The sequence below is a fragment of the Lytechinus pictus genome, chromosome 8 (assembly GCF_037042905.1).
Source record: "Lytechinus pictus isolate F3 Inbred chromosome 8, Lp3.0, whole genome shotgun sequence".
NCBI classification, from domain to species: domain Eukaryota; kingdom Metazoa; phylum Echinodermata; class Echinoidea; order Temnopleuroida; family Toxopneustidae; genus Lytechinus; species Lytechinus pictus.
Window position 1 is genome coordinate 22,400,578 of NC_087252.1, and position 27,622 is coordinate 22,428,199.

The 27,622-nt window shown below is 36.1% G+C and overlaps 1 protein-coding gene across 2 annotated transcripts; it reads right to left on the reverse strand.

Annotated features, from left to right (window-relative positions):
* Nucleotides 1-502: 502 nt before the first annotated feature.
* On the reverse strand, nt 503-26,073 carry LOC129266222 (platelet-activating factor acetylhydrolase 2, cytoplasmic-like). Of its 2 annotated transcripts, XR_010294463.1 has the most exons (12): nt 25,912-26,042; nt 19,544-19,662; nt 16,485-16,639; nt 14,079-14,244; nt 11,770-11,899; nt 11,276-11,389; nt 9,817-9,908; nt 8,737-8,916; nt 7,323-7,471; nt 6,366-6,494; nt 4,437-5,060; nt 2,275-4,270 (listed from the first exon to the last, which is right to left on the reverse strand). XR_010294463.1 is itself a non-coding variant. In XM_064103777.1 (11 exons), the coding sequence occupies exons 2-11, from the start codon at nt 19,645-19,647 to the stop codon at nt 4,945-4,947; spliced, it is 1,335 nt and encodes a 444-aa protein (XP_063959847.1). In that variant the 5' UTR covers nt 19,648-19,662; nt 25,912-26,073; the 3' UTR covers nt 503-4,944. The 2 variants fall into 2 exon arrangements, 1 of the variants encoding a protein (XP_063959847.1); XM_064103777.1 differs by having other exon boundaries at nt 503-5,060; nt 25,912-26,073.
* Between the last annotated feature and the right edge of the window lie 1,549 nt (nt 26,074-27,622).

The window sequence follows — 27,622 nt, forward strand, 5'->3', positions numbered from 1 at the left end:
TCTGTGATGTCACACACGTACATTCGTACAACTCCCTCATTACTTTAGTACTTATTTCACTTATATTCTCACTTTTATACAGTCTATCACAAGGTGAGGTGTTCTCTTTATGAGAGGACAAGTACAGAGGTTTCACACCATTATATCATTGATGAATCGTTTGTCATATGATTAGAATGAGCAAAAAGAGATGGTTTGGGGTATATTTTCAGTGTCCAAAAGGGGAGAGTTGTTCATCTGTGACATCGTAGATCTTGGTCGCATTGCCAATAGGAGGATCTACATAGCATTAGTGATCTCGACATTCAAATGTTCATAACTCTTCTATTGCTAGTCCTATTTTACTCAAACTTTTGTTGATATTATTCTTTGATTGTTCTGCTTTCACAAAAGCTAACTTGCTCCAAGAGTTTCATTCTCCTTCAACATAACAATCTACTGGTCATTCAGTAATATACATGTATAAATAACAGTCAAACTGTCAAGCTCCAAAGATAAAATTCTGATTTTGTATAGTTTGAATTAGATTCAAATAAATATTCTGAGAAGTATACAATTTCCTTTGGAATTCAAATTTTTGTGACATTGATAAATAATTAATACTAATTTGTCAGACCCTTTGTGATGTTGGACTCATTCAAAACAAAGATTATCAAAATCACTGTCGCCTGCTTGCTTGGGTGACCTCCATATCAAACAAAGTTTAATAACAGAGTACAGCATTAATAGACATGCATGTCAACTCAACCCAAGACAAGTCAAGTCAAGGCATTTAATAGTACCTATGGCAAATCAATAAATTTAAAATTCTCAATAAATAATTACATTCAACATGCTTTGCATTTTTATACTTATTACCCAGTAATCGGATCCTGGCATGCCCGCACACAATGTATGCACATTCTCCACTCCCTTTGGAGCATTAACAAGAGTTTCAAGACTCAAATGCTAGGTATACTGCATAAGTTTGTGTATCCTACAGTATAGGTACCCATTTATCACCTGGGTGGAGAGTGCTACAGTGTCGATTGACGCCTTGTCAAAAGATGCTATGCCGAAGTGGGATTCAAACACACGACCCTCTGATTGCAAGGCGAGAGTCAGAACCGCTGTACCACGACACTTCCACGCTTTAATCGTGGCTAATAACAATTAAATAGGTAGACATGGTAGATATGTGATGTTATCAAAAGCACTGAAAGTGAGGTGCCAACATCTCTTAAATTACACAGTACATTAACAAAGTACATACACCAAAGTAACACTTGGCACTTCATGACTACATTAACACCAGAATAGACCAGACCAACACCTTCTAAAACACACCAATGACATAGATGTGACACTGTAGATATTCAAGGACTTCACTTCAAACAAATAAACAGCTTCTACATTAGAGACTCATTATACTTTTTTTTAAGGCACCCTTCCCCCTTCCAACAAAATAAAGCAAGTGAACAAATAGTTGGGGAAAAAATCATGTAAAAAAATATAAGTAGATCAACAATAATTTTTTTTTCCAAGTATACACATGTACATGTACAAAATCAAATACTTGGAGCAGAACTATCTTTCAATACTTCCATAAAAATATAGAATATTATGTCCCCTCCTCTAGTACAAAGTTGGAAAGAAAATTAATTCGCAGATGACTGGTTTAATCAACTACCCCATTTCCATGTATGATTACTGAATATGAGTATAACATGGTGAAATAGATTCTAATCAAATGATTGGTTGAAATCTATCAGTCATTTATTTCACCTAACAGTCAAAGTGGCAATTGATTGGTACAAAGAGGCTTTCACAATTGCTCGTACAATCGTTAGCGATCATTTGGTCACAAAACAAGCTGCACAGAATCGCGACGGTTGTAAGCAGTCGCACTGCCAATTGTGAAAAAGGGCTTTAATAACTAGTGCTATTAAACAGTATTGGTTATTATACAGGGATGTTTTATCAAATAATAATGATCTGCATCACTTTCTTATCATATGCATCATTTTGCTTGGGCAATAGAATAATTACACACACACTTGTTCCCTCTAAAACGATCCAAATACCCTCAGCCATGCCTCGGGCAAGTTAGAACCGTTCCAAAGGTACCTTGGGCATGTAATACTTACTAATGCCCTTGATGATGTATATAGACTTTATACGTTGACATCATCGTGCCGCCATCCCATCTTAGCGGTCAGTGCCATTGCCTTGTGTGCATTGGTGATCTGCAGCTGGCATATCGCTGACAACTATGTTAATTATTTGCATATTCTTGAACATTTAACCTTTGGATCATTTTATATAAATACAAAAAATGATACAGAGAACAAGATACATAAATTAATTGTATTATAAATCATTCCAAGTATCATGTAAAGGAAGGTATTTGATTTAAGAAAAAAATAAAGTCACTGATAATTTTGGGTATTTGACATAAAAAAGCACCAAAACTTTAATGAAAATTTAAATCTACATGGGAACTCTATTCACTCATAAGGAAGTATCAAAATCTGATATTAAGGTGTGAAGTCTGAATCTAAGGTGTCTACATGTATGTGTGTTGCAAGAATCTTGCAATCAATCGCAAATCTATTTAGGGTCCTAAAATTGTCATAATTTATTTCCATTGGAAATTCATAATTGCTGAGCTGCTGCAAACAAAGAAAAGAAAATGATTTGCTGCAGCTGATATTGAATTAGTAAAATTACAACAAAAAATGCAATTGATTGCAAATATTTCTTACAAGTCTGATTAGAGTGAACTTACAATCAATCATAAGCAATCTTAATTTAAAGACCGACCTTAAGTCTTGGTTTTAATTGCAAGGTTAATATTAATATAAATCAAAAGTCCTGAATTAATTTCAAGTCAAATCTAGTTTCAAAATTAATCCTAAGACTTGCAAATAATTACAGTCCATGCCATATTTATTAACAAAATTAACAATACATCTATTCTTGCTATAGATCACATGGTTTTTGAAAGCGTGTCCTGAATCATTTGGCGAGTGGGATCATTATTTTTTTTTTTTTCATTTCTACCAAACCTCCAATTCTTGCTCATCACCCTGTTACTATAAAATAAATGTAGATAAAACTATTTTTTGGTTTGTATATCTACTTCAATCTTCAATACTTTTATATATAAATAAATTCATAACCTGTTCTCTGCATTAAATTGCCCTTACGGGGGTATTTCCAGTTCTCTATAAAGAAAACCAACCCTGCAAAAATACTCTCCTCTGAGCTAAAAAGGCAGCTCATTAAAAAAAAATCGTAATTTACAAAAATCAACAATTTTGAAAATAGGTTCACACATTTCAGTTAATTAATGTTCAATGAATAAATTACGGCCTTCCTAGGCAGTGATTTTCATTGCAACCAGGCTACAAAATACAAGTATTAAAGCACTATTTGTAACATTTCTCATTCGTTACAGAGGTAGGTACATTATACCTACATGTAGTTAATTATAAACGAAGATACATTTTGGAAATGATGGTTGAACGTATCACAATACGAATTCATCTGTGACACAGTAATTTTTTTGTCATTTCCATTGATTTTAATCAAAACATTTTGAATTGACAGAAGAAATGGATATATTAGATTTTATGACAAAACTTCTTCATTTGAATTTGAACAGTCCAAAATCTTATACTCTTTAACACGCACCTTTCTCTCTGCCGCTGGCAGACCATATGCTTTGATGGTGGTTGCCAGCACATACGTTAATATATTACGTATTATCATCAATGTTTTTTAAACATCCTGATGATATGAGCTTTTTTACCCTCTTCCAGAGCAATTGCTCTGTCAGAGCATGCTGTCTGGGATTAGTCAACATAGAATAGATTTTTGGGGGCAAAATCAATGAAGGATTTTGCCCCAATATTAATTTACCACAATATTAATCAATATTCAAGTTGGAGAACGAGATGGCACTTTGTGGGGGTGGGGGGGGTTTCAACACAATTATTTTCATTGGCAATGACATTGTCATACTCATCATGATTGCCGCGTAGTCTGCAAGCTCAGACTCCTATTTGACAACTTAACCAATCATACCATGTCTAGAGTGAAGACTAGACGCCAAACTCTCTGGGTCATATTCTGAACTCAGGTTTAAATTAAACACAGGTTTAATGTTGTGTTTAACTATGGAGAGCCAATTGGAGCACAAAGCCCTAACAGTACACATTCAATTTATTAACTCATATGACACCCAAATTGTTCATAATTGTCTGGGAATAATAACTGAAGTATTTTTCTTCCTTATGAAATTCAATTCAATTCAAGTTTATTTTGCTCTCTGCATAAAAATGAACACAAATGTGGTAAAATACATAGGAACAAAGTTTACATAACATCAAAGACATAAAAAAGCATTGAGAGGGAAGCAGCCAAAAAGGAAAAGAATATCCTTATAAAAAGGCCGATCCAAAATCAAAAGGAAACAAAATTGTAAACATAAGAAATATACAATATGAACAGAATTTTTGAACTTTTGGCTCCCCATAATTTTAGCACAGAGTTCGACCGCAGTCTAAGTTAAACCTGACTTCAGAATACGGGCCTCTGTCTGTGTAGGCAGGCACAGTACATAGTGAATCTAGTCTCACTACCTCAGACTCTGCACTATGCAAATTGCCAAAGTGCCTGCAGATTCATTGCCACGGACCTAAACATTGTCATTTAAATGATTTCTGATATTACACAATAATGCACTGATTATGGCAATCATTCTATGCGATCATAAATAAATTCAATCAGATCGTACATAGATCATAATAGATATGTAAAAAATGCTTTACAAAAATAACAATCTGTATTAGAGCAGCGATGATCAAACATTGCAAAATTATAGAAGGCTTTATCCTCCATGATCTCTTCAAATTATTCCTTGACACCATCTTTTATCGTCAGTCTACCTTTCACTCCATCTTAATCTCCTCTCTGTTCTTCTGTCTTCTCCTGTCTTTCGTTCTCTCTATCCTGAGTCTCCTTTTGGGGCTGGGACTTCCTTCGCTTCAATCGCAAGCTTCTCCTTATCAGCGAACCTGAGATAATATGAAAAATAGAATATTCATGTTCTTATAGCATCATGCTATTTTGTAATGATTCGACGTGCGAAAAACATTATTCTATGGATGAATGCATTAAGTTCAGGTGAGCATTTTAAATTTGATATACATTTCTTACACTCTTTTGTAAGCTTTGTTCATTTTGTCAGAAAATGAAATTTCAACTATGACTGTGATTGCAACTCATGTACCAAAGACAATGAGGCAACAGTGGTCAGACATTCGTTTGTCAATAACCATTTTCCAAAATGGTAAATACTAATTGAAATATGAAGAATGTACGTGTATATCAACTGAAAGGATAGTAGCTAATTTCTAAGAAAAAATATGGGAGTTATGATCACTGTTTCTGTTCCTGTTTATGATAACTCCTATAGGACAGGACAGCTTTTATGCTCACCTGGTAAACGCCAAGCTGGTACATGACCAATTACCTAGGAAACATTTTACGTCTAGTTTAATCAGTCATAGTGGCTGACGTTACTGAAACATTGCAAGTTACACTTCATTGATGAAAGGAAGGTCCGACAATATGCACTACAGCACTGAAAGCATGACTGATCACAATTTGCAACTAGGTTAAAAAACAACGGCTAGTCTGCTCTCTTTCATGTGTTATACAATTCATTTGCTTTTATGATAGCCAGGTTGGAAGTTGTTTACTTTTTACCATATTGTTAATGCAAAGTGTGCAAATCATCTGTGTAAACTCTGACAATAATAAACATTTTCAAAATAGCCCTTAATACATCAGAAGGACATCTCTAAGTATTTAACAGATATATCAATAACCCATCAGATTCTAAATCCACAAGGACCATTCCAACAAGAGTTTTTATTCTAAATTGCTAGGCAAACTACATTAGGCATTTGCATTTGCATACTCATTAAACACCAGGGTGGAGAGTGGAAAAGTGTGGAATGATGCCTTGCTTAAGGACGCTAGGCCAGGGTGGGATTTGAACACACAACCCTCTCATTACAAGTCAAGAGTGAGACCCACTACACCAGGGGCCCGTCCTACAAAGAGTTGCGATTGATCCGATCAACCTCAACTATATGGAAATCCATCAATGTCATAATTTTTTCTGCAGGAAATTTGCACAATGTCCTTTGTAAACAAAGAGAAGCACACTAAATTGTCAAGGCATCGATGGCTGCATGAGCATACATCATATCTAGAAAACATTTAAAAACAAACATGCATTTAAGATGTTGACGTTACTGGCTTGCGGTCCATCGCAACTCTCTGTAAGAGACAGGGACCCTGTTCATGCTTACCTCGTCTCTCACCATTCTCCTTCCTAGGCTCGATCTCCTCATCTTCTTTGAGATTGACGTTGGTACCGATCAAGATGAGATCATCATTGGAAGACACTAAACCATCAGTCTCATCAATAAACTGAAGATCTACAAGATTAATATATAAATAATAATGATAATAACGATCTCCTCATCTTCCTTGAGATTGACGTGGGTACCGATCAAGATGAGATCATCACTGGAAGACACTGAACCATCAGTCTCACCAATAAACTGAAGATCTACAAGATTAATATATAAATAATAATGATAATAATGATCTCCTCGTCTTCCTTGAGATTGACGTTGGTACCGATCAAGATGAGATCATCACTGGAAGACACTAAGCCATCAGTCTCATCAATAAACTGAAGATCTACAAGATTAATATATAAATAATAATGATGATAACGATCTCCTCATCTTCCTTGAGATTGACGTTGGTACCGATCAAGATGAGATCATCACTGGAAGACACTAAACCATCAGTCTCATCAATAAACTGAAGATCTACACGATTTAACAAAATAATTTATAGACACTAAACCAATAGCCACAAATTTTCTAAAAGCTGGTATATTCTATAGTGATGGCGTCACAAAACACTCATTTCAGCATTTTTTTTACCATACCACAAACTACCAGAAATACCAGAAAATACACACTACCAAAATTTGATAGGACTAGGTCCACGGGGGCCAAAGGTATGACCTCATAAATACAAAATTAGCCAAATTGAAATCAACGTTTCATTGGCCTGGTTCATAACATTTAGAACAAGGTCAATAATAATACATTGATTTCAACAGGGCTAATTCCAATGTGGTATTAGACTAAATGGATTAAGCCCATGTTGCATAAGCTGACAAAGTTAAGTGCTCGTAGAATTCAAACCGATACATTGGCAAAGCATACTATTGTCACATGCATACATACCAAGGTAATTAGATAGGAAGCGGATGGCGGCATCATTGTTGGTTGCCATGGCCATGTAAGGGTCAAGAGGTCCTCTAGAGCTGGCTAGTTTAGCGAGGAATTGAGGCACAACGAGGCTGAAATCGGATTGGCTTTGGTGGACAGTTCCACTGAAAAGACAGAAAGAACAGATGGTATTTTAATAAACATAGTATTAAACAATAATGATTTCAAATCTTTGTAAAAAAAAGGGTACACCATTATTTACAGGCTTTGCTTGCTGTTTATTTCCTTTTTTCCTCATCAATGAATTTTAGCAATTACCGGTATGCATTTTTATCTTGTATATTCATTATGTATGATTAAAAGATTTAGAAAATAAAATCATTGGAATTGAATTGGAAAAAAAAACGAGTTTGTAGGGAATCCAATGAAATAACCACCAAGTGACCCTTTGCATGAATAAGAAATATGTGCCTACGGATTTTGGAAGAAATTGTATAATTGGTGAGAAATACAAACGTGATATTTCCCCAAATTGTTGGGTCTTTACTCAAGCAATACTGTCATTTTAATACAACTTATTTTTCATCTATGGAGCAGGGAATGTAGTCGAGGCTGGTGCTTCTGCGTCGCAAGGCTGTGGAAGAAAAACCTACCATAGACTTTGTATGTTAGACGGCCCAAGGCCAAGGTTGGCGAAATGGGGCCCCGAAGCTGGTCTTGAACCTGGCCTCAACTACATTCCAGCTAGAGAAGTTGTCTTGACGAATCCCTAAGGTTTTTATGACCACCCAAATTCAATAATATTGTATCCTTGTATTGCTTTATATATTTGTTTATTCTATTGTTTCATCTTACCTTTCCTTGCCCCTTCATTGTTTTATATGTTACTTCTCTGTTTATATACTCTATATTGCTTTTTATTGGTATTAAATAGGATATTGAATTGAATTGACATTTCTTGTTATGTGCATGTACATGTCAATAATAATAGGTTCAATTCTATAGCACTCTTACAAAGTAACAGCATTTTTACAGGCTTAATATAAATGACAAGGATGATGAACAGCAAAAAAGTTTTACAAAATTAATTCATCTGTTTAATCAACCAAAGTGTGTTGGGGGGGGGGGGAAAGAAATCTGACCCCTCGACCTTTTGCACCATATTTTCACAACACATAATGAAGCTGACGCTGTGCTGTCCTGTGTTTCATGTTTCTTTTCTTTCAAGAATTGCACAGCTCTTGGATGTGAGATTTTATGCATATGTCATAATCAGATAGCGCCCTCCCTCAGAGGATATAGGAATACATGTAAAAAGAGTTGTCAGAGATACGCCAGCTGCAGATAACAAACCCTTGCAAGGCAAAAGCTTCAGCCTCTTGAGATGGCGGAGCAATGACGTAATGCATAAGGTCTACGGTCAACTTACCGAACGGTAACCATCCGGCGTGGGCCCGAAGAGGCGTGGATGTCAGGCACGAGCGAGAGCATGCGCTTGATGTTGGCTTTCCACTGAAACTTCTCTGTGTTGATAAACAACATTGGCTGTTTGACATTGAGGTGACTTTCAGCCAGAGGAAACATCCATGCATCGAATGCTACCCCACATCTGAAAGAGAGAGAGAAGGGTAAATTGACCTTCGTGCACTGTGTTCATACCTACAGTGCCGTACTTTGTTCAAAGGAAGCAAGTTACAAAAGTATCATTTGTTGTAAATTGGCAATGTGCTGTCATTTACATAGGTGTCAATGCAATTTAAAAGAATGTTTTCTTCAATATCTTTCCACAGAGCGATCATTTCTTCCCCAAATTTTGCAACATACAAAGGGTGTTTCAGAAACAGCAATAACTCAAATTTGACTGATGTGTCACTTGCTTCCTTTTGCCAAAGTTGGGCAGTACACATTCATACTGTTGAATGAAAAGAACTACACCCAAGTTAAACCTTTGAAGACCATAGAAATTTGTTTGACTTTAAATTGGAAAATGCTTTGCATAATCTGGTCCAATAATTTGCTTCAATTTGTGTGAATTTTCGACTTAGGCAAGGTCAACTTCTGCAAGTTCTCCTGTTTTGTAACCTCTGTAAAATGGACCTAAAAGTAAGAAAATTGCATCAATAATTGTGTGCTCCATTGATGACACTGAGTATCACTACTACATAACAACCCCTTCAAATGAAAGGAGTGAAGCTTGATATTAAATATCCCTCTAAAATCACCAATAGAAAGAAAAAGGGAAAAAACAATTTAAAAAAATGGAAGAGAATGGTAAAGTATAAATAGGAAGAGAAAGGAGAAGGAAGATAAAGGAAAGAAACATGAAGATGATGGAGGGAAAAATGGAGTAAATGAAAAGAAGAATTCAGTTTAAATAGAGGAAAAATAAAAGGAAATGAACAAAAATGTGAGAGGAAATTAAGAATTACAACAGCAAGAATAAAAATAAGAGAAAGAAAAAAAGAGGGGAAAACATATCATATTCGAATATATTCATTATATTTCTTACTTGAATCTATCATCTCTACTCAGGCAGGCAATGGTTGTAGCACCACCGAATGAATGACCACACACTGCTACATCACTTAAATCCATACGACCCTGGTAAAAAAAAATTTAATCATATTGGAACATAGTGAAAGCTTGATGAGAAGTATTCTGACAAAAAGAAATGAAAGAGAAATAAAACAAAGAAAAATATTAGAAATTTGAGCAAGTAGTTCTTCCTCAAGGGCAAGCAATTTTTATCAATACCCTGCACTTTTGGGCAAGTGATTAAAACAAAAAAGTCACTAAAGTTAATTAAGTATTAAGAATTGCATTGGTGCCCTTCAAAAATTTTGAAAATTGCCTAGGTGCCCTGAAAAAAAATCGCGAAATTGCCAAGGTGATATCATATGGATTTTCATAGGCGATTTTACAAATGCCCTTAAAAAACCTGCCTTGCCCTCCAAATAAAAGGGCTTACTGCAAGGGCTGGTCAAAATGCCCTCAGCTACGGCTCAGGCAGGAAAGATCTGGTCAAAGGGTACCTCTTGCATGTAATACCATCGATGATAACCATTATTTGCATATCAGTCATTGCTAGTAAGAAGTTGGTAGCTGTGTTATTATTTTCATTATTCAAGATTATGTTACAGATTGAAATACAAGAAAGTTTTTGCACCGGGATGCAGGACACTTTCAAGAACATAGAAAATGTATTGTCAAATGTCCTTCATGATAAAGATCAACCAAGAAGTCGAAAATCGGTGAATCAAAAAGGCACTTTCGTCCTGGACTCTGGACAAACAACATATTTGCAACTTTTTAGTCAGCTCCGAAACTCACGACATACCTCCTCTTCCGATTTACTCATTTTCGACAAAGACCTCCCAGTCGCTCATTGTCATTTGACAGGCATTTTCTATATATATTAATGGTGTTGAGTAGAAGAAGTAACCAGTTGTCTCACGATGTATCAAACGTAGTATGAAAGCGAACTTTCGTCTGCAAGCTGCTGCTAGACTTCGCCCAACGAAATCTAGCAGCTTGCAGACGAAACGTCGCTTTCCTACTACGTGTGATACATCGTGAGACAACAGGTTATTTCTATTCAATCCTTCACCACGATGAACCTCTTTCACATCATTAATGGTGTTCTTAGATTCGTTTTGCACTGCGGTGTGAACACTCTGGCCTGTATTCTAAACTCAGGTGTAAATAAAACTATGGATAGCCGATTGTGGCACAACTTTCTATGAGTGCGTGTTTAATTCATCAGCTCATTTGACACACAAATCATTCATAATTGTCTGGGAATGTTTACTGATAAATTGTTTTCATCATGAAAGCCAAGGAGAAACAAAATAAATATACAATATAAATAAAACTTAAGATATTTTGGCTTTTCATAATTTCAAAACAGATTTAGACCATGGTCTATTAAAGTTAAACGGGACTTCAGATTACGGGAACTCTGTTATTACCTGAAAGACAGTAAGATCCATATCTGGATCAAGATCATTCTCTAAATGTTCTCCTTCATCTAGATCCTGAAGGTAGTCTAGTACTGCTATACATTCCTCCTTCCTCTGGTTAACCTACAGGACAGGCATACAAATCTAAATGATTTACTTAGATAAAGGTATTTAATATATAATTACCAACTACTTTAAGTCATTACTTTGTTATATAGATGCTTATTTGTTTATTTCAATCATTTATCAATTTGTTTGTAGATGTTTCTTCTTTTTTTTGTCTTTGATAATATATTTTTTCATTCATTTACTCATTCCTTCTTTCATTCATTCCATTAATCACTCACTCAATCGATCAATTATTCATTCATTCATTAAATCTTTCATTCAGTAATTCTTTTAATCATTAATCCATTAATTTATCCATTCATTCAATTAATCAAATCCAATCTTCCTTCCTTCCTTGTGTATACTCCCTACCCCCAAGAAAAAAAAAATTTCACCTGTCTTGTGCGTAGCTCCTGCTCCTCATACGCTGCTTTGTGATATGTAATCCACTGCTGGTCAAACTCATTGGCCGTTCCATTGCTATTGTTGTTATTGATGATGAACGATGCACAAGCAGATTGATCTCTGCAATGTTAAGAGTTAGACAAAAATGCTGATTAATTTGTGTTGATATTGTGTTTTTTTTTTATTTCATCTATATCTATGTATTAATAGGAGTGGGCTATACATGGGTCAAAAATACTTTTTTGGTAATTTCAATATGACAACAGTTTTTTTTTATTCCTTGCAATGTATCTCAACATGAAATGACAATATTTTTTGTCTCGGGTCGGAGAAAAAAGTGTGCCGGGCCAAAATCCAAAATGGCCGCCAAAACCCCCCAAAATCACAGTTTTGGCCACAACTTTTTTATTTGGTGGTCAATTTCTCTGGTTTTGGTGTCTATTCATATGTTTTTGGGGGGCAGGCAATTTGTTTTTCCTATAATTAGTACTTTTAAACCATTATTTGTAGAGTTAAAAGGTAATTATACCTAAATTTTCCAATTTTTGTTGCCTTTTTTCAGCCAAAAAGTAGGTTTTATCATCCCAGGGTTCTGGGATATTAGATGGTACGAGGTCAACAATAGCAAGCAGCTTCATATAGCTATATTGCTTTTATTCCTCCACTTTAGGTTTTACAGATATTTGTGAAATATATCTTATTAAATAAAAAAATGTCAATTATCCATTGGGGCTATACAGTATACATATGTACAATGTACTGTACATACATACTGCACTGCATAAATGCATTGGCCACCATGACAGATAACAAGGCTTGTATAAACTATAGTGTCATAGAAATGAGCTCTCAGGTTTAGAATTAGATGCCTCAGAAATTGAAGATATGTTTTGTCTCAGAAATTGAGGACATGTTTTGTCAAATATGCTAATTCAGGGGGCGGAGAGAGGTAATTTACACTGTAGCTATTCTGGGCCCCGTTGCATAAAAATTTACCATTATGTTAACTTAACTTAATGGTAACTTGTATGCAATCCTTTATTCTGATTGGCTGTTGATCAGCGTTACCATGATACTAGTAGTTACCTGACCCCATAAACATACATGTAGGCCAGTTAGACACCAGAACCAGGTTTAAAAAAAGCCTCTAAATGAAGAAGATATGGCTAAAAATGTGATGTACGTATATATACATGTATGTGATATTTACATGTGTAAGTGTAATTTACGTTGCTGGTTTCACCATGTACATCAGCTGACAAGGAATCAAATTCACAATCTAATTCTAAACCTTTGAAGCTCATTTCTATGTCACTATAGTTTATATACAGGCCTTGTCATATGCCATGGTGGTCAATGCATGGATATATGCAGTGTAGTATGTACAGTGCATTATACACCATATAGCCCCTAAGGATAAATGAGATTTTCTTTTATTTGACAAGATATATTTCACAAATATTCGTAAAACCCAAAGTGGAGGAATAAAAGCAATATAGTTACATTATGCTGCTTGCTATTGTTGACCTCGTACCATCTAATATTCCAGAACCCCAGGATGATAAAACCCACTTTTTGGCTGAAAAAAGGGCTACAAAATGGAAAAATGTAGGTATAATTACCTTCTAACTCTACAAATAATGGTTTAAAAGTACTAATTATAGGAAAAACAAATTGCCTGCCCCCAAAAACATATGAATAGACACCAAAACCAGAGAAAATGACCACCAAATAAAAAAGTTGTGGCCAAAACTGTGATTTTTGGGGGTTTTGGCGGCCATTTTGGATTTTGGCCAGGCACACTTTTTTCTCGGACCCGAGACAAAAAATATTGTCATTTCATGTTGAGATAAGGTAAAAGGAACACAAAAAAACTGTTCCCACAGTAAAACCAAAAATCACCCATTTATAGCCCACTCCTAGTATTAATCCATTCATTCAGTCAGTCAGTTCTTCATTCACTCATTCATTCTTTCATTCGTTCGTTTGGTCAGTCAGCCCGTCATTCATTTTTTTCATTCATTCCTTATATCATTTGTTTGTTGATTTATTCATTCATTCATTAAATCATTACATCATTCATTTGTTCATTCATTCATTCATTCAGTCAGTTTATAGTCAGGCGTTTGTTCACTTAATACATTAATTCATCCATTCATTCATTCATTCATTTTGTTCATTCATTTATGAAATCATTACATCATTTGTTTTTACACTCGTTCATTCATTCATCCATCCATCTATCCATCAATGATCCATCCATTCACTCACTCTAACAATAATGCTACTTGCTAGATACCTGTGTTCCACCGCTGCTACAATACATCCGTGAGATGCAATATCCATACATATACTGGTGTATGTTGTCCTACAGCCACCAAGTCCATGGCTGAAGATGATGACTGGATACTTGGTCTTGGAATCACTCAGTTTACCGTGCCAACAGACAGGCAATGTGACTTTCGCTGCAACAAACAAGACAAGAGAAAGAGTAAACTGAACAAATTAATAATGTGTGTGGTAGCTCATTGCGTGTGTGTTATGAATACATGTAGGTAGTCTTAGAATAAACCTTTTGAAATATCCCTTAACCCTTTCCATGCGTACTTCGCTCCAATGCACACTTAATGCCGTGCAAACTTCACATTTCACGCTCAAGCAACGCATTGTTTCCCTTCCCTGAAAATAATACAGCACATAGGGGTTCATGGCCCAGCACACAAAGAGTTTAATAGTACCAAGAAACCAGCCTATCATTTTATTTGTAGAAGGAAAATGAAATATTTTGTGGAAAAAAGTAGTTTTTGCTACTTGGTAGCATAACAAAACTTTATCTTATCTCTCCCCACTTAATATCTAAACTTTCATACTTTTTATTTCGTGGCATCATTTTCTCGAAATATATTTATAACCTATTTCGGTTCCCATGTAGCAATCCCTCATGGCTGCTATTGTTTCACGTAGTTACCTGCTTATTATAGCTGGCCCCTGCATTTTTACCCAACATCAAGTGACCATAGCTGCAAGGATCGCAATTGTTATATTCTGGGTTTTGACACTGCGTTGTATTGTCAAAAATGGCGTTATATTCACTAAAGTGATGTCACTTGCTGCTTACAAGTTGCATAATCAGGTAATTTATTTGATGTAAGAGCTAGTGTTAATGTGTCGATTGCATGAAGAATGCGCTTGCTGTATTTTCAAAATGTTTCTATTATGACGTAGATGGATCAGAGCTGCAGCAAGAATTTTGGGTTAATCATAGAGTCAGATGATGAATGCATTCTCTGATGGCAAATCCATATTGCCTGGTCTATCTTTTTAATACATAACATTTCAACTGCCCTCCGAAGCTATATTTTTACCTTGGGAGAATATTTTCCCTCAGCGCTGCGTGCTTCAGGCAAAATATAATCCCTTGGGAAAAATATAACTCCGTCAGGGAGAGGATATGTTATATTTAAACTCTAGGTAGGCAATATCTGTATAATATGCTGCACCTACCAGAATAATATAACATTGGGTAGTTCTTAGGTTAATAGAATGTTATTGCAACCCTTGCCCCCATCCCCCCCCCCCCCAAACAAAATAGGGACTTAAAGCTTTGGCCCCTTTTCGGTGGAAGGGTTCATTTATTTCATGACTCAGTGACTATGTAGCAGCTCTTAAAAACATATTGGATATCTTCTAGTAAGAAGTGCCTTTGGCAATAAGATACATTACATCAAAATATGTTTAAAATATGTTAAAATATGTATGGAAGTTTCTAAAAGGAATATGTTTTGTAGGTACAAATGTGCAACCAAAAAATGTACAGTCCGTCTTCTCTTATCCGGCCTCCCCTTTACCGGAGCTCTCTATTATCAAGACACACACTTGCCTGGATTTTTTTATTTTTATTTAGTACGTGGGGAAATGAGATTTCAATCTAAACTCAAAATTCCAGAGCAAATTCACTTTGATTACATTTCAAATATAGTCTACCTACAACCACATTATATTTTGTGAAAATATCTTACCTAAATCACCCCAAAATCTTAGACAGGATAATTTTCCAGTAAATCAGGACACAGCACAACCATTTCATTGAGTTTTCGTTTTTTCCGGGAAAAAACAACACCTGTCTCACTAGCTAGCGCTAGGCCTCGATACGGACAGTGCCGTCTATCCTGTTTGAGCCTACAGTCATAACAATGGCTGACTTTGTGAAGCTCAATGCTCGCCGCAATAATCCAATTTTAAAACTTAGTTTCATCAAGTCTTTCTCTTTCTTTCGAGGTAAGCTCGATGTATAGGCCTGTCTCAATCATTTCAGCAGGTAAATTATCCAAGAGTTTCGGTAACCAATCAATTTCATTTCCGAAAAAAACGCCCATAATTTGCACTGACACTGCAGTGAATACTGTCTGTGTACGCCCACTACAATAGATTACCCGTGGCTACCATTGGGGAGGCAGTTGCGTGTGTATTAATATTAAATAAATTCCTTATTATATTAAATAAATCCCTTATCCGGATTGGTCCTGGTCCCAACGTGTCCGGATAAGAGAAGGTGGACTGTATTAAAAAAGATAGGGACACAAAAACTGTATGAAATGTGCTTATAATTGTAGAAAATAAATCTGATATTCTGTATTGTACCTGAAACTAGAAAGGACCTCATTATAAAAAATGTCAAACCATTTTTCAATTATCAATCACTTACATAGCAGCCACTTGAGGGTTACCCCAGCAAGCTTCTTGCCCACAACTGCCCCATAACCCTTGGCATACTGGGTGCCTGGGAGCCAAGGGGGCCTTGCTTTCTTAGGGGGGCCACCTGGAACCTTCTCCATCGGGTAGAACAGCCGGAAGAACACCCTAGAATGAGATTACAATATTGTTTTAAAGATAGATGAAAGTAGTTGCAGTAAACAACAAGAAAGTCTTTACTTTTTATGTAAGCATCCATAAGATAGAGTCAAATGGTCTTCATTAAGGCTTGGTCCCACTGCACTTACGGATGCAGAGAGGATATAAACGGACAAGAATCTTGCCATCCATTTGAAAACATTATGTATCCGTTGTATGCTCTTTGCATACGTGTTTCATTATGAATATGTTTTGTGTCTGTCAGCCAGTGGGACCAGGGCTTTAAGTTTAACTACAGAAATTCAGTTAACTATATTTGACCCTGGCAGTCCAGTGGGTGCTAAATCTGTCCTGTTACATTCATTATGTGCTGTATTACATTGTACCAATTTGATATACTTTTCATTGCCAAAATAAAATAATAAGTCTGTAAAACCAAGATTAAATGTCACTCTATCATCGTGAATCTACATCTGGTACAGTTTTGAACATTGTGAAATCATGACATCTAAACTGAAAAAATGATCACGCTGTGGTTCGCCAACACAGATAGGCACATGTGGGACTGTGTATAATCATTGCTTGGAAAAAGGCCTGACATTTGGCTCGAAACCAATGCTTATTTTGCTAATTTCTCAGCAATTTACAAATTTTCTTCCAAAATCCTTTGGCACCTACTTTATTTATGCAAACAGAAATGTAGGTGGTCATTTTATCGTTGTATTTTCATTTTGAAGTGGCATTTATCTTTAAATCAAACAATGAGAAATCTGCAACCAATTAAAAGAAATACTTGCAATACATGGAATTTAAAGTTCAAGTCACCCCACAATAAATGAAAGTTTGTTTATCATCAGCTTCCTGACTGACTGGGATAATTTTGTAAAAACGAATCAAACTTTAAAATGCCGACTTTCCTATAAATCTGCATCCACTTTTGATGAAATTTTCAGAGCTATCAGTCAATATGTTATTAGAGTGGACTGGCTTTTAAGAGTTAAAAAGTGTTTTTTTTTTCTAGTTGTTGTCTAATTCTAAATCCCTTATATTCAACATGCAGCCTAATTTTCTCACTTGTTCAAATTTATTTGATTTTTAGCAATCAATTAGGAAATAAAGAAATTATTAAGTCAATATACAAATTTTACATTGATTTTCATGATTTTTCATTGTAATTTTCATAATTCATTTGTTGCCCTGAATAGGCTGACAAGTGGAACGCCTCTGGCAGTCTCGCCTGCATTACGCGATTTAATATAGCAGCAGTGCTAACTTTGAGAACTACTATAAAATAATCATTCACAAAAACTCCATTCATATAATGACATAATACCACGTTCATTGACCATAAATGACATTTGAACGGTGACTTAAGACTTGTCAACTACATCCATGTCCACATTTCAATCACTCTATCTATAAACTTTCAAAGTTATGATGGCAATTCAACAATTACCCCAACATGGCCTAAGTTTATTGACCTTAACTGACCTTTGACCTTGGTTTTGTGACCTGAAACTCACAGGGGATGTTCAGTGATACTTGATTACTCTTATATCCCAAGTTTTATGAACTAGATCCATAAACTTTCAGAGTTAGGATGGTAATTTAACAAATACCCCCAACACGGCCAAAGTTCATTGACCTTAAATGACCATTGACCATGGTCATGTGACCTGAAACTCGCACATGATGTTTGCTAATACTTGATTAACCTTATGTCCAAGTTTCATGAACTAGATCCATAAATTTTCAAAGTTATGATAGTAATTCAACAAATACCCCCAACTTGACCAAAGTTCATTGACCCTAAATGACCTTTGACCTTGGTCACGTGACCTGAAACTCGAGCAGGATGTTCACTAATACTTGATTAACCTTATGCCTAAGTTACATGAACTAGGTCCATATACTTTTTAAGTTATGATGTCATTTCAAAAACTTAACCTTCGGTTAAGATTTTGAAAATAATTCTCCCAACATGGTCAAAGTTCATTGACCCTAAATGACCTTTGACCTTGGTCATGTGACCTGAAACTCAGGCAGGATGAGTAGTATTACTTGATTAACCTTATGTCCAAGTTTCATGAACTAGGTCCATATACTTTCTAAGTTATGATGTCATTTCAAAAACTTAACCTTAGGTTAAGATTTGATGTTGACGCCGCCGCCGCCGTCGGAAAAGCGGCGCCTATAGTCTCGCTCTGCTATGCAGGCGAGACAAAAAATTGTGTTTTCAATGATAATCTGTGAACCCCATATTTTTCAACTATTTTTGAATTCTGAGAATTTTGCCCGTTTGCACTTGGGTGGTAATTTTATTAGATTCTGTTCAAACTCATTTTGAGGTCGATTAATTTGAGGAAGATTGAATGAATAATAAGAAAGTTATGTGCATTTGAATATTGAGATCACTAAGGCCATGTAGATCCTCCCATTGGCAATGCGACCAAGATCTGTGATGTCACACACGTACAACTCCCTCATTACTTTAGTACTTATTTCACTTATAATTATATTCTCACTTTTATAGAGTCTATCACAAGGTGAGGTGTTCTCTTTATGAGAGGACAAGTACAGAGGTTTCACAACATTATATCATTGATGAATCATTTTGTCATATGATTAGAATGAGCAAAAAGAGATGTTTTGGGGTATATTTTCACTGTCCAAAAGGGGAGAGTTGTTCATCTGTGACATCATAGATCTTGGTCGCATTGCCAAAAGGAGGATCTCCATACCATTAGTGATCTCGACATTCAAATGCTCATAACTCTTCTATTGCTAGTCCTATTTTACTCAAACTTTTGTTGATCTTATTCTTTGATTTTTCTGCTTTAACAAAAGCTAACTTGCTCCAAGAGTTTCATTCTCCTTTAAACTCATTTTCCAGCATTCCATGCTAATACGTACCCCGATGTAGAAAGACCAGCCATGATATCTCCGCATCCAACCCCATACGGCCCTCTTCCTTCCGGTATACGACGGGGTGAACGGCCCTGACTTCTGCTTGCCATCTTAGATGGACCTGTCTGTGTTTTAAAAAAAAAGGGAAAAAAAAACAATTTGAATTAGGGGGGCTACTTATAACCATTTACTGCCTAAATATGCAACATTGGCAGGGAATAATTTTGCTTTACAAATTTGAATACTATTTTTGGTCATAAGAGAAAAGCTCTCACTATTAATGTACAGTCCTACATGTATGTGACTTTATGAATAGCAGTCTTTCAAAAATGTGGAGCAAATTGCGGTGCGATACCAGGAAAATAATTCCCTGATTGGATAAGCTTTAACATTGCTAGGGTTTATAATTGATAGTCAATTGACAATGTCTAGTCCTATATTAAAACAAGATGTCATTCTGCTTCTTATTGTTCATGAATACAAGATTTGAAAGATTAGGCATTATCTTGATCAGGACACTACAGCAAGACTTGTTCATGCATTCGTAATTAGCCATATTGATAATTGTAATGGCTACAGTTCTACAGCCTACATGTACATGCACAGCTGGCCTGGAGGCTCCTGGAGAGTAAAAATCAGTCTACTATACGTAGGCTTACTCTCCATGGAGAGTAAGCCTACGTACATAGGAGACTGATTTTCACGGTCCAGGGGCCCCGTTTCTCAACACCGTCATACAGGGCGTGACAAACCCGCTTGCCCGGGGCAAGTGAAAATGACGTGCGGGCAAGCATTTCTCAAAGTCAATTGCCCGATCGGGCAAGTGGTTGTTTTAAAAATGAACAAGATAAATTGAGTTAAGTTTAATAATTTTTTGATAAATTGCAATTATCGACCAATTATCTCTCATACAATGTCATACCAGTCAAAAAACAGTGGAAACATGTCAAATCAGCACCAATTTACCGACAAAAGGCGACAATTTATCGCCAGCGGTCCCGTTCGATGGAGGCTGCCATCTTACTTTCTAAACTACAATGTGCGCATGCGCTACTAATCGACGAAGGAGCTAGCTGGGGAAACCCCTCTATCGCCCTCTGATCGCATGTACGGACGTACACGAGCAATCGCAATCGAGCCAGCCGAGTCTCGAGCTACACGTAGATCGCGCTGAATGCATGCAAGCTTCGGACTGACTCGGCCAGGACCAGACGTCCCATATTTTATTCATTTCTAAAACATTTTTTTTTTTTTTTTTTTTTTAATATATAAAAGAAACACCAAATATCATTAGGATTTTTGTTATATGATTGGATTGTTTTTATTTGCTTGAAGTTTGAACTTTTTCCTCTTTCTTTCTTTTCTATCCTTCTATCTTTCCTCCTTGCCCTTTTTTGTTACATATCTATTTTTATTTCCTGATCCTTTCTCTCTCTCTCTCTGTTCATTTTCTTTCTTTCCTTCTTTCTCGTACTTGCCTTCTTTATTACATTCCCTTTTTTTTTTTCCGTCATTCCTTCTCCCTTCCACTCGTTTTTATTTTCGTTCTATCTCTCCTTCCATTATTTTCTTCTTTTTTTCATTCTGGCCTCCCTTCATTCTTTCCTCCCTCTCTTTCCTCCTTTCTTTCTTTCATTATTTATTTCATTTTGTCCTTATTCTTTTCCCTTATACTTTCTTTCCCTTTCTTCCTTCCTTCCTGTTTTCTTCTTTCTTTCCAAGCATGAAGGCCAGGACAACTTGAACAAGAGTCAAGAAAAAGAAATGCCAAGGGCAGCGCCAGTAAATCAAGTTCAGCCAGGACAGAAAAGAATAATTAGGAGCAAAAGAATTTTTGAAAAAATCGGGCAAGCAAATTTTTTTATCACTTGCCCGACAGGGCAAGTGATGAATTTTTTTTTTGTAGAGGCCTGCCATCATACATGTAAGTCTAGATCAGAGATAGTGAGCTACTTGTCCGTTTCATGAAGCCCTCTGCGCCAAGATCGGGGACAACAACCGACTATTAATATTTATGACACCTCCGAACCTGTCATAACTTTTTTCTAATGACGTAGTGGCATCACATGGGTAGACTATGCATGGACCTGGCCTGGGAGGATTATCTATTGGGGGTGCTGAGCATTGTCACAGCACCCCAGTAAAAATAGAATAATCCTTCGTGGACAGGTCCCTGAGACTATGACATGCAAAGTGCCTCAAAATTTGAAAATTATAATCTTACGTAATCAATCATAACTAAGTTGAAATTATATTGCAAAACAAGTGGGATAAATCATTCAAAAATAATTGTATGGCATAGTAATCATGTTGGTAAAACGCCTCAAAACCAATCATATCGAAATATCAAAACAATTGAATTGATAAAGATCCTACTGCATCAGGCCATCCATAACTGGACTCGTATTCGCTGTCTTCAGACCCTTAATATTAACATTTTGATAAATTCTAGATCAATCTCTAATTTATGCATAAAATTTGTCGAATTGTATGTTTGAGACTCAGTATCTAAAGATTTAAACAATGTACCAGTATGTTACACTATATGTTGACGATATTTTGAATCATAAAAAAATCATATAATTATCATCCATTTACAAAGAAAACTTTTGTGGTTTACTTCCGCAGGGGTACCGTACCAGTCTCAACATTCACAAGTAGATCTACAGTACAACTGATTTTTTAGTCATGAAATGAATATTCATAATTTCATTTTATCAGCAATTGAATGCTCAATTCTTCATAGTTTAAGTATTTATGGTGCATATTTTGCCTCAGCTTTTTTTTAATTAGATGTATCTCCAAATTCATCACAAATATTTGCAGTTTGATAATAATTCTGCTTTGAAAATTATGCTGTTTTGAACGTAGTCGTTTGTAGACAGGAATAATCGTCGTTTCTGGGAATTTATTTAACAATTTCTGACATTTTACTATCATCCCCATTCACCGACGGTAGTGTGTTACTGTTAGTGCGAGTTAATTAATTAATTAATTATTAACTTATGTTTGGCATGTATGGAAAGAGAAAATTTAGGGGCTTCTTTTGACAGTAAACTAAGGACAAGTTTATAGGATTATTTGAAATGAGGATTTAGAGATAAATTGCAAACCCTTATTTGTGTGTGTGTTGAGATTGCCATTTCCCCATGCGTTTTCTATGGGAAAATGAAATTTTTGTTTTGCACAAATTTTTTCACTTTGTCGCAATTTTTCATAGTGATCTGATTTCCAAATCTTTATAAAAATCATACCATCAGAAAGAGCATAAAAATTCCTATTAGGCACTTTATGGACAAGTTTTTGGCATAACTAATAAATTTATTAAAACAGCTCTCGGACTCGGAAGCTAAAAATTTGGATTTGTGTGTGTCCATTTCTTAACCAAGGCTCCACATTATCTTTTTTTGGTGGTGGCCCATTCGGGCCACCAAAACCTTCAAATAATTTTTTTTGGTGGCCCGATATTAAAGTTTGGTGGCCCGAAAAATATAAAGAAAAACATTAACAAGTGGAATGCCTCTGGCCGTCTCACCTGCATCACGCGATTCAATATAGCAGCAGTGCTGATTTTGAAAACTACTATAACTCGCACAAGATGTTCAGTGATACTTGGTTACTCGTATTTCCACGTTTTATGAACTAGACCAATACACTTATAGAGATATGATGGCAATTCAACAAATACCCCCAACGTGGCCAAAGTTCTTTGACCTTACATGACCTTTGACCTTGATCATGTGACCTGAAACTCGCACAGGATGTTCAGTGATACTTGATTACTCTTATGTCCAAGTTTTATGAACTAGACCAACACACTTTCAAATTTATGGCTGTAATTCAACAAATACCCCAATTTGGCCAAAGTTCATTGACCCTAAATGACCTTTGACCTTGATCATGTGACCTGAAACTTGCACAGGATGTTCAGTAATACTTGATTACTATTATGTCCAAGTTTCATGAATCAGATCCATAAACTTTCAAAGTTATGATGGTAATTCAACAGATACCCCCAATTCGGCCAAAGTTCATTGACCCTAAATGACCTTTGACCTTGGTCATGTGACGTGAAACTCATGCAGGATGTTCAGTGATACTTGATTAACCTTATGTGTAAGTTTCATGAACTAGGTCCATATATTTTCTAAGTTATGATGGCATTTCAAAAACTTAACCTTAGGTTAAGATTTTGATGTTGATTCCCCCAACATGGTCTAAGTTCATTGACCCTAAATGACCTTTGACCTTGGTCATGTGACATGAAACTCAGGCAGGATGTTCAGTAATACTTGATTAACCTTATGGCCAAGTTTCATGAACTAGGTCCATATACTTTCTAAGTTATGCTGTCATTTCAAAAACTTAACCTCAGGTTAAGATTTGGTGTTGACGCCGCCGCCGCCGTCGCCGTCGGAAAAGCGGCGCCTATAGTCTCACTCTGCTATGCAGGTGAGACAAAAATGAATGAATGGGTATAAATGGTTTAACCACTGTCAAAAAAAAATGAAAGAAATAAATAAAACGGCAAAAAAAAGTGTGAGAAAATTCCTTCCCTAAATTTGCCAAAATGTTGGAAAAATTCACATTTCATATTAATGAAATGCCTTCCCAAAGTATTTACTTTCTCAAGAGTTGTTTAAGAAGTCATTTATAAACAAGAAAGAAACTGTTTATTTTTGGCTAGAAAAGACCGGAAAAGACACAGCTTCGAAAGAAACCAAGTAACAACATACATACAAATGCACATGTGGGACTGTAATGTACTCGCCTATGTGTTTTTATGTGTATTATTTTCATTTGGAAATCGGTCTTTTTGAGTCAAAAGAGAGGTCATGATTCCTCTTTTTAATGCTTGCAAATAATCAGGATACACCAGATATTAGCAAAAAGGTCTGTAGAAGGGCATTTCATTGGTGTAAAATGTGACTTCGACTTGGATTTTCACAGTTCTGTGGAAGATTTCTTAGCAGCAACATTTCGTATTGCAGCTCCCTGAGTCTGAATAGGCTGCTAACGCACAGCTGCTTCAAGCATGCAAAGCTCACGCCAGCCGGCCGGCGCGGCCGGCTGGATAAAAGCTACTTAATGCTATAGCGGTAGGCCAACTTTGTGTGTGTGTTTGTGTGTAGATCAACAAAAAGGGCGCATGACGAACTGGCTTGCAATTTGAACTATAGAAAGTTGATAAATGCGTGCAAAATGGGGAGAAAAATTGCGCTATTCTGAAAATTATTGGTTGCCCGATTTGGGCCACCAAAACTTAATATTTTTTCAATAATGGTTGCCCGAGGTGAATTTCTGGTGGCCCCGGGCCACCGCTAATGTCGAGCCTTGTCTTAACTACCAGTAGAGGCGCACGGCCAATATGGGAGACTCTCTCCAATAGGGGAGACAGTCAATCTCCCACATTGGAGACTTGCTTTGCAAAAGGACAAAAGAAACAACACCAACAAAAGCATGATTTTTTCCACACAAAATTTGGTCTCACTGAGGTCAGAAGCCCATTTGTTTTGTGTGTGATTGACAACAAAAATCCTTATCAAAACAAAAGTAGACGGTGAATTTTTAAAGTAGACGGTCAAAAGAGGTAATTTTTCATGAGGAATCTGCTTATCACATTTTTATTTGCCGCCAAGGTAATCCTTTTGGAGCAAATGTAAACAAAGGAAATTGGAATCCAAAACTGGAGACTGTCTCTAAAATTGGATACCAAAATTCCTTACAAAAGTCTCTGAGTCTGATAATATTTGGAGATAATCTCCAACATTGGACTTTGGAGATAGTCTCCAAATATTGGCCATGCGCCTCTACTGACTACACAGTCTAATAATATGGCAGGGAAATGCTGAAAATTCTTTTTTGCAGCCAATAATTGGATTTAAACAAAAAATGTTATATTTCTGTCAGTCTGATGCCTGGTTATTTCTCTTCAAATTCACAAAGAATAACTGATATTTTCTTGAAATAAGAAAAAAAAAAATTCTCCAGTCCAGACACCCTAAAAGGCCTAATTCTAATCTTAGTTCTACCGATGCCGATGGTATCGATATCATTCATGGGATCCTAATTAGGAAGTCCTTCATGAAACAGTTTAGTAAAATTGGAACTAACTCTGTGGTTGGTGCCTTGGTGGATAAAGATGACTAACTTGTCCAGGACCAGGTGTTGAGAAACGGGCCCCAGGTCCAGGAGGCCGGAGGCTAGGCACAGCCGCTGCGGGACATCCCGGCGGGAGTATGGACTGGGCCGCGTCGGTAATCAGTCACCACCGAACCCGACAGGCGCGCGACACCCAACTTTACTCGATTAAAATAAATAAAAATATATACTCTAAAGCCGAAATCAAGAGAAATTCTAATAAATTTACGTACCAGTGGATTCGATCTTAGGGACTGATGCAGTTGTCTTTTGATTTAGGAGGGAAATATTTATGACTGAATAGAATACAACGAGAATTTTCTGGCTGATGTTGAAGCGGATCGATCGAGCCCAGATTCGAGACAGTTCGACTTACAGGCTAAGCACATTTGAGCAACGCCCAACTTAATTCGACCTCTACCAGAGTCGAGTCGACAATAACTGGGGCTCATATAATTATACAGAACGAATCTCTAATAATTATGTGTACAATACATAGGATAAATTCCAATCATTGGCAGTGCGAGCCTGTAATTCCGGGTCTCTTCTTTTAGAGTTATTTGTGAAAAGTACTACTTTTAGAGACATGCACAATTAGTCGAGTTCAATAGGAACCCACTGCCAACGATTAAGAAAAAGGGGAGAGAAAAAAAAAGGGGGTAAAATATAACTACTACCTTAATAATATTATGTCAAAATATATCACAAACCGATATTTTTGTATTTTTGCGAGATCACTTGATTCTCTCGCTCGCAGGTTATACATCCCTGACTTGACAGTGTTCACTCCGTCGAAATTTTGGTTTTCATTGAAAGAACTTTATATAGCTTTAAACTTTGTTATAGCTATAAATCATAGAAAAGTACTTCTACCCTTTGTTTCTTTTGTATCCAACGCGCAGAATTTCCTAATTTTGAAGAGATTGGTTCCAAAAGTGGCTAAATAATATGAGCGCAAAGCACAAATTGAAGTTTTTGATATAGGCCTCCTGACTGAGGGCAGATTTGGCAAGCCTCGAGAAGAGAACTGGTGGGTGTCTAAACATGCTAAAGGGGGTTAGAAGTCTACCAATGGAGATTTTCGTCATGAAGGAGAATTAAGTTCACCCTGAAGCTGAAAGTTCGTTGTAAAATCCAGTGCAGAAAACTTTATTAAAAAATGCCTGGTGAAGGTTTAAGGAAAATCCATTAAAGGTTAAGAAAGTTATTAGAATTATAAGTTTTTTTATTTTTGGCTGTTGCATCGGTGTACTTAGTGTAATTATTAATTATTGAATATTTTCAGTGTGCATTTTAACTCGGTGGCCCCTTTTTATAAGCTCTGCTTTCTCCGGGGTCACCAAACCATCTTTCTGTTTTTGCTATATATATTATGTTTGTACTTGTATATGATTATCAATATTGGTATGTATATTGGTATGAATTCAAATTGAATTGTGACATCAAAAAAGAGCAGCTGCCCCATATGTTATGTAATATAATATGCATAAATTTCAGTCAATTTTGTTATGATCGTCACGGCGACTTATTTTTGTTTTCATTTTAGAAACGGATGTGAAATAATTTGTTTATTGATATATTACATAATAATGTACAGTAAAAAATCACTTTCAATTTTCTGAGAAAATTACATTTAATTGATATTTTTACAATATGCATTGAAGCTACTCGCATATGACGTCAGAAATCAACTTAGATTTTGATAACTTTTTTTTTTATTCTTTGATGGATATGTTTTCAAACCTTCGGCCATTATTTTTTTTTTACTATTTTCACAATTCAATTCAATTCAATTCGGTTTATTATGAAAGACATTGTAAAACAGTCCGAAGACTGAACTGAATGAACTTTACAATGAACTTTTTGTCACTTTGAATTTAACGTTTAAGGATTACAGGGACCGTCATGAAGAGGATATAAGTATAGACGCGGCCGGAAGCGGGA

Bases quoted from the DNA above. Each gene is read 5' to 3' on its own strand.
- LOC129266222 (XM_064103777.1), bottom strand. From the start codon at position 19,647: ATGGCAAGCAGAAGTCAGGGCCGTTCACCCCGTCGTATACCGGAAGGA. The intron at 16,640-19,543 runs GTACGTATTAGC...ATCTCATTCTAG, and splicing joins GCTGGTCTTTCTACATCGGG to GGTGTTCTTCCGGCTGTTCT. The intron at 5,061-6,365 runs GTAAGCATGAAC...ATATTATCTCAG, and splicing joins GGAGAATGGTGAGAGACGAG to GTTCGCTGATAAGGAGAAGC.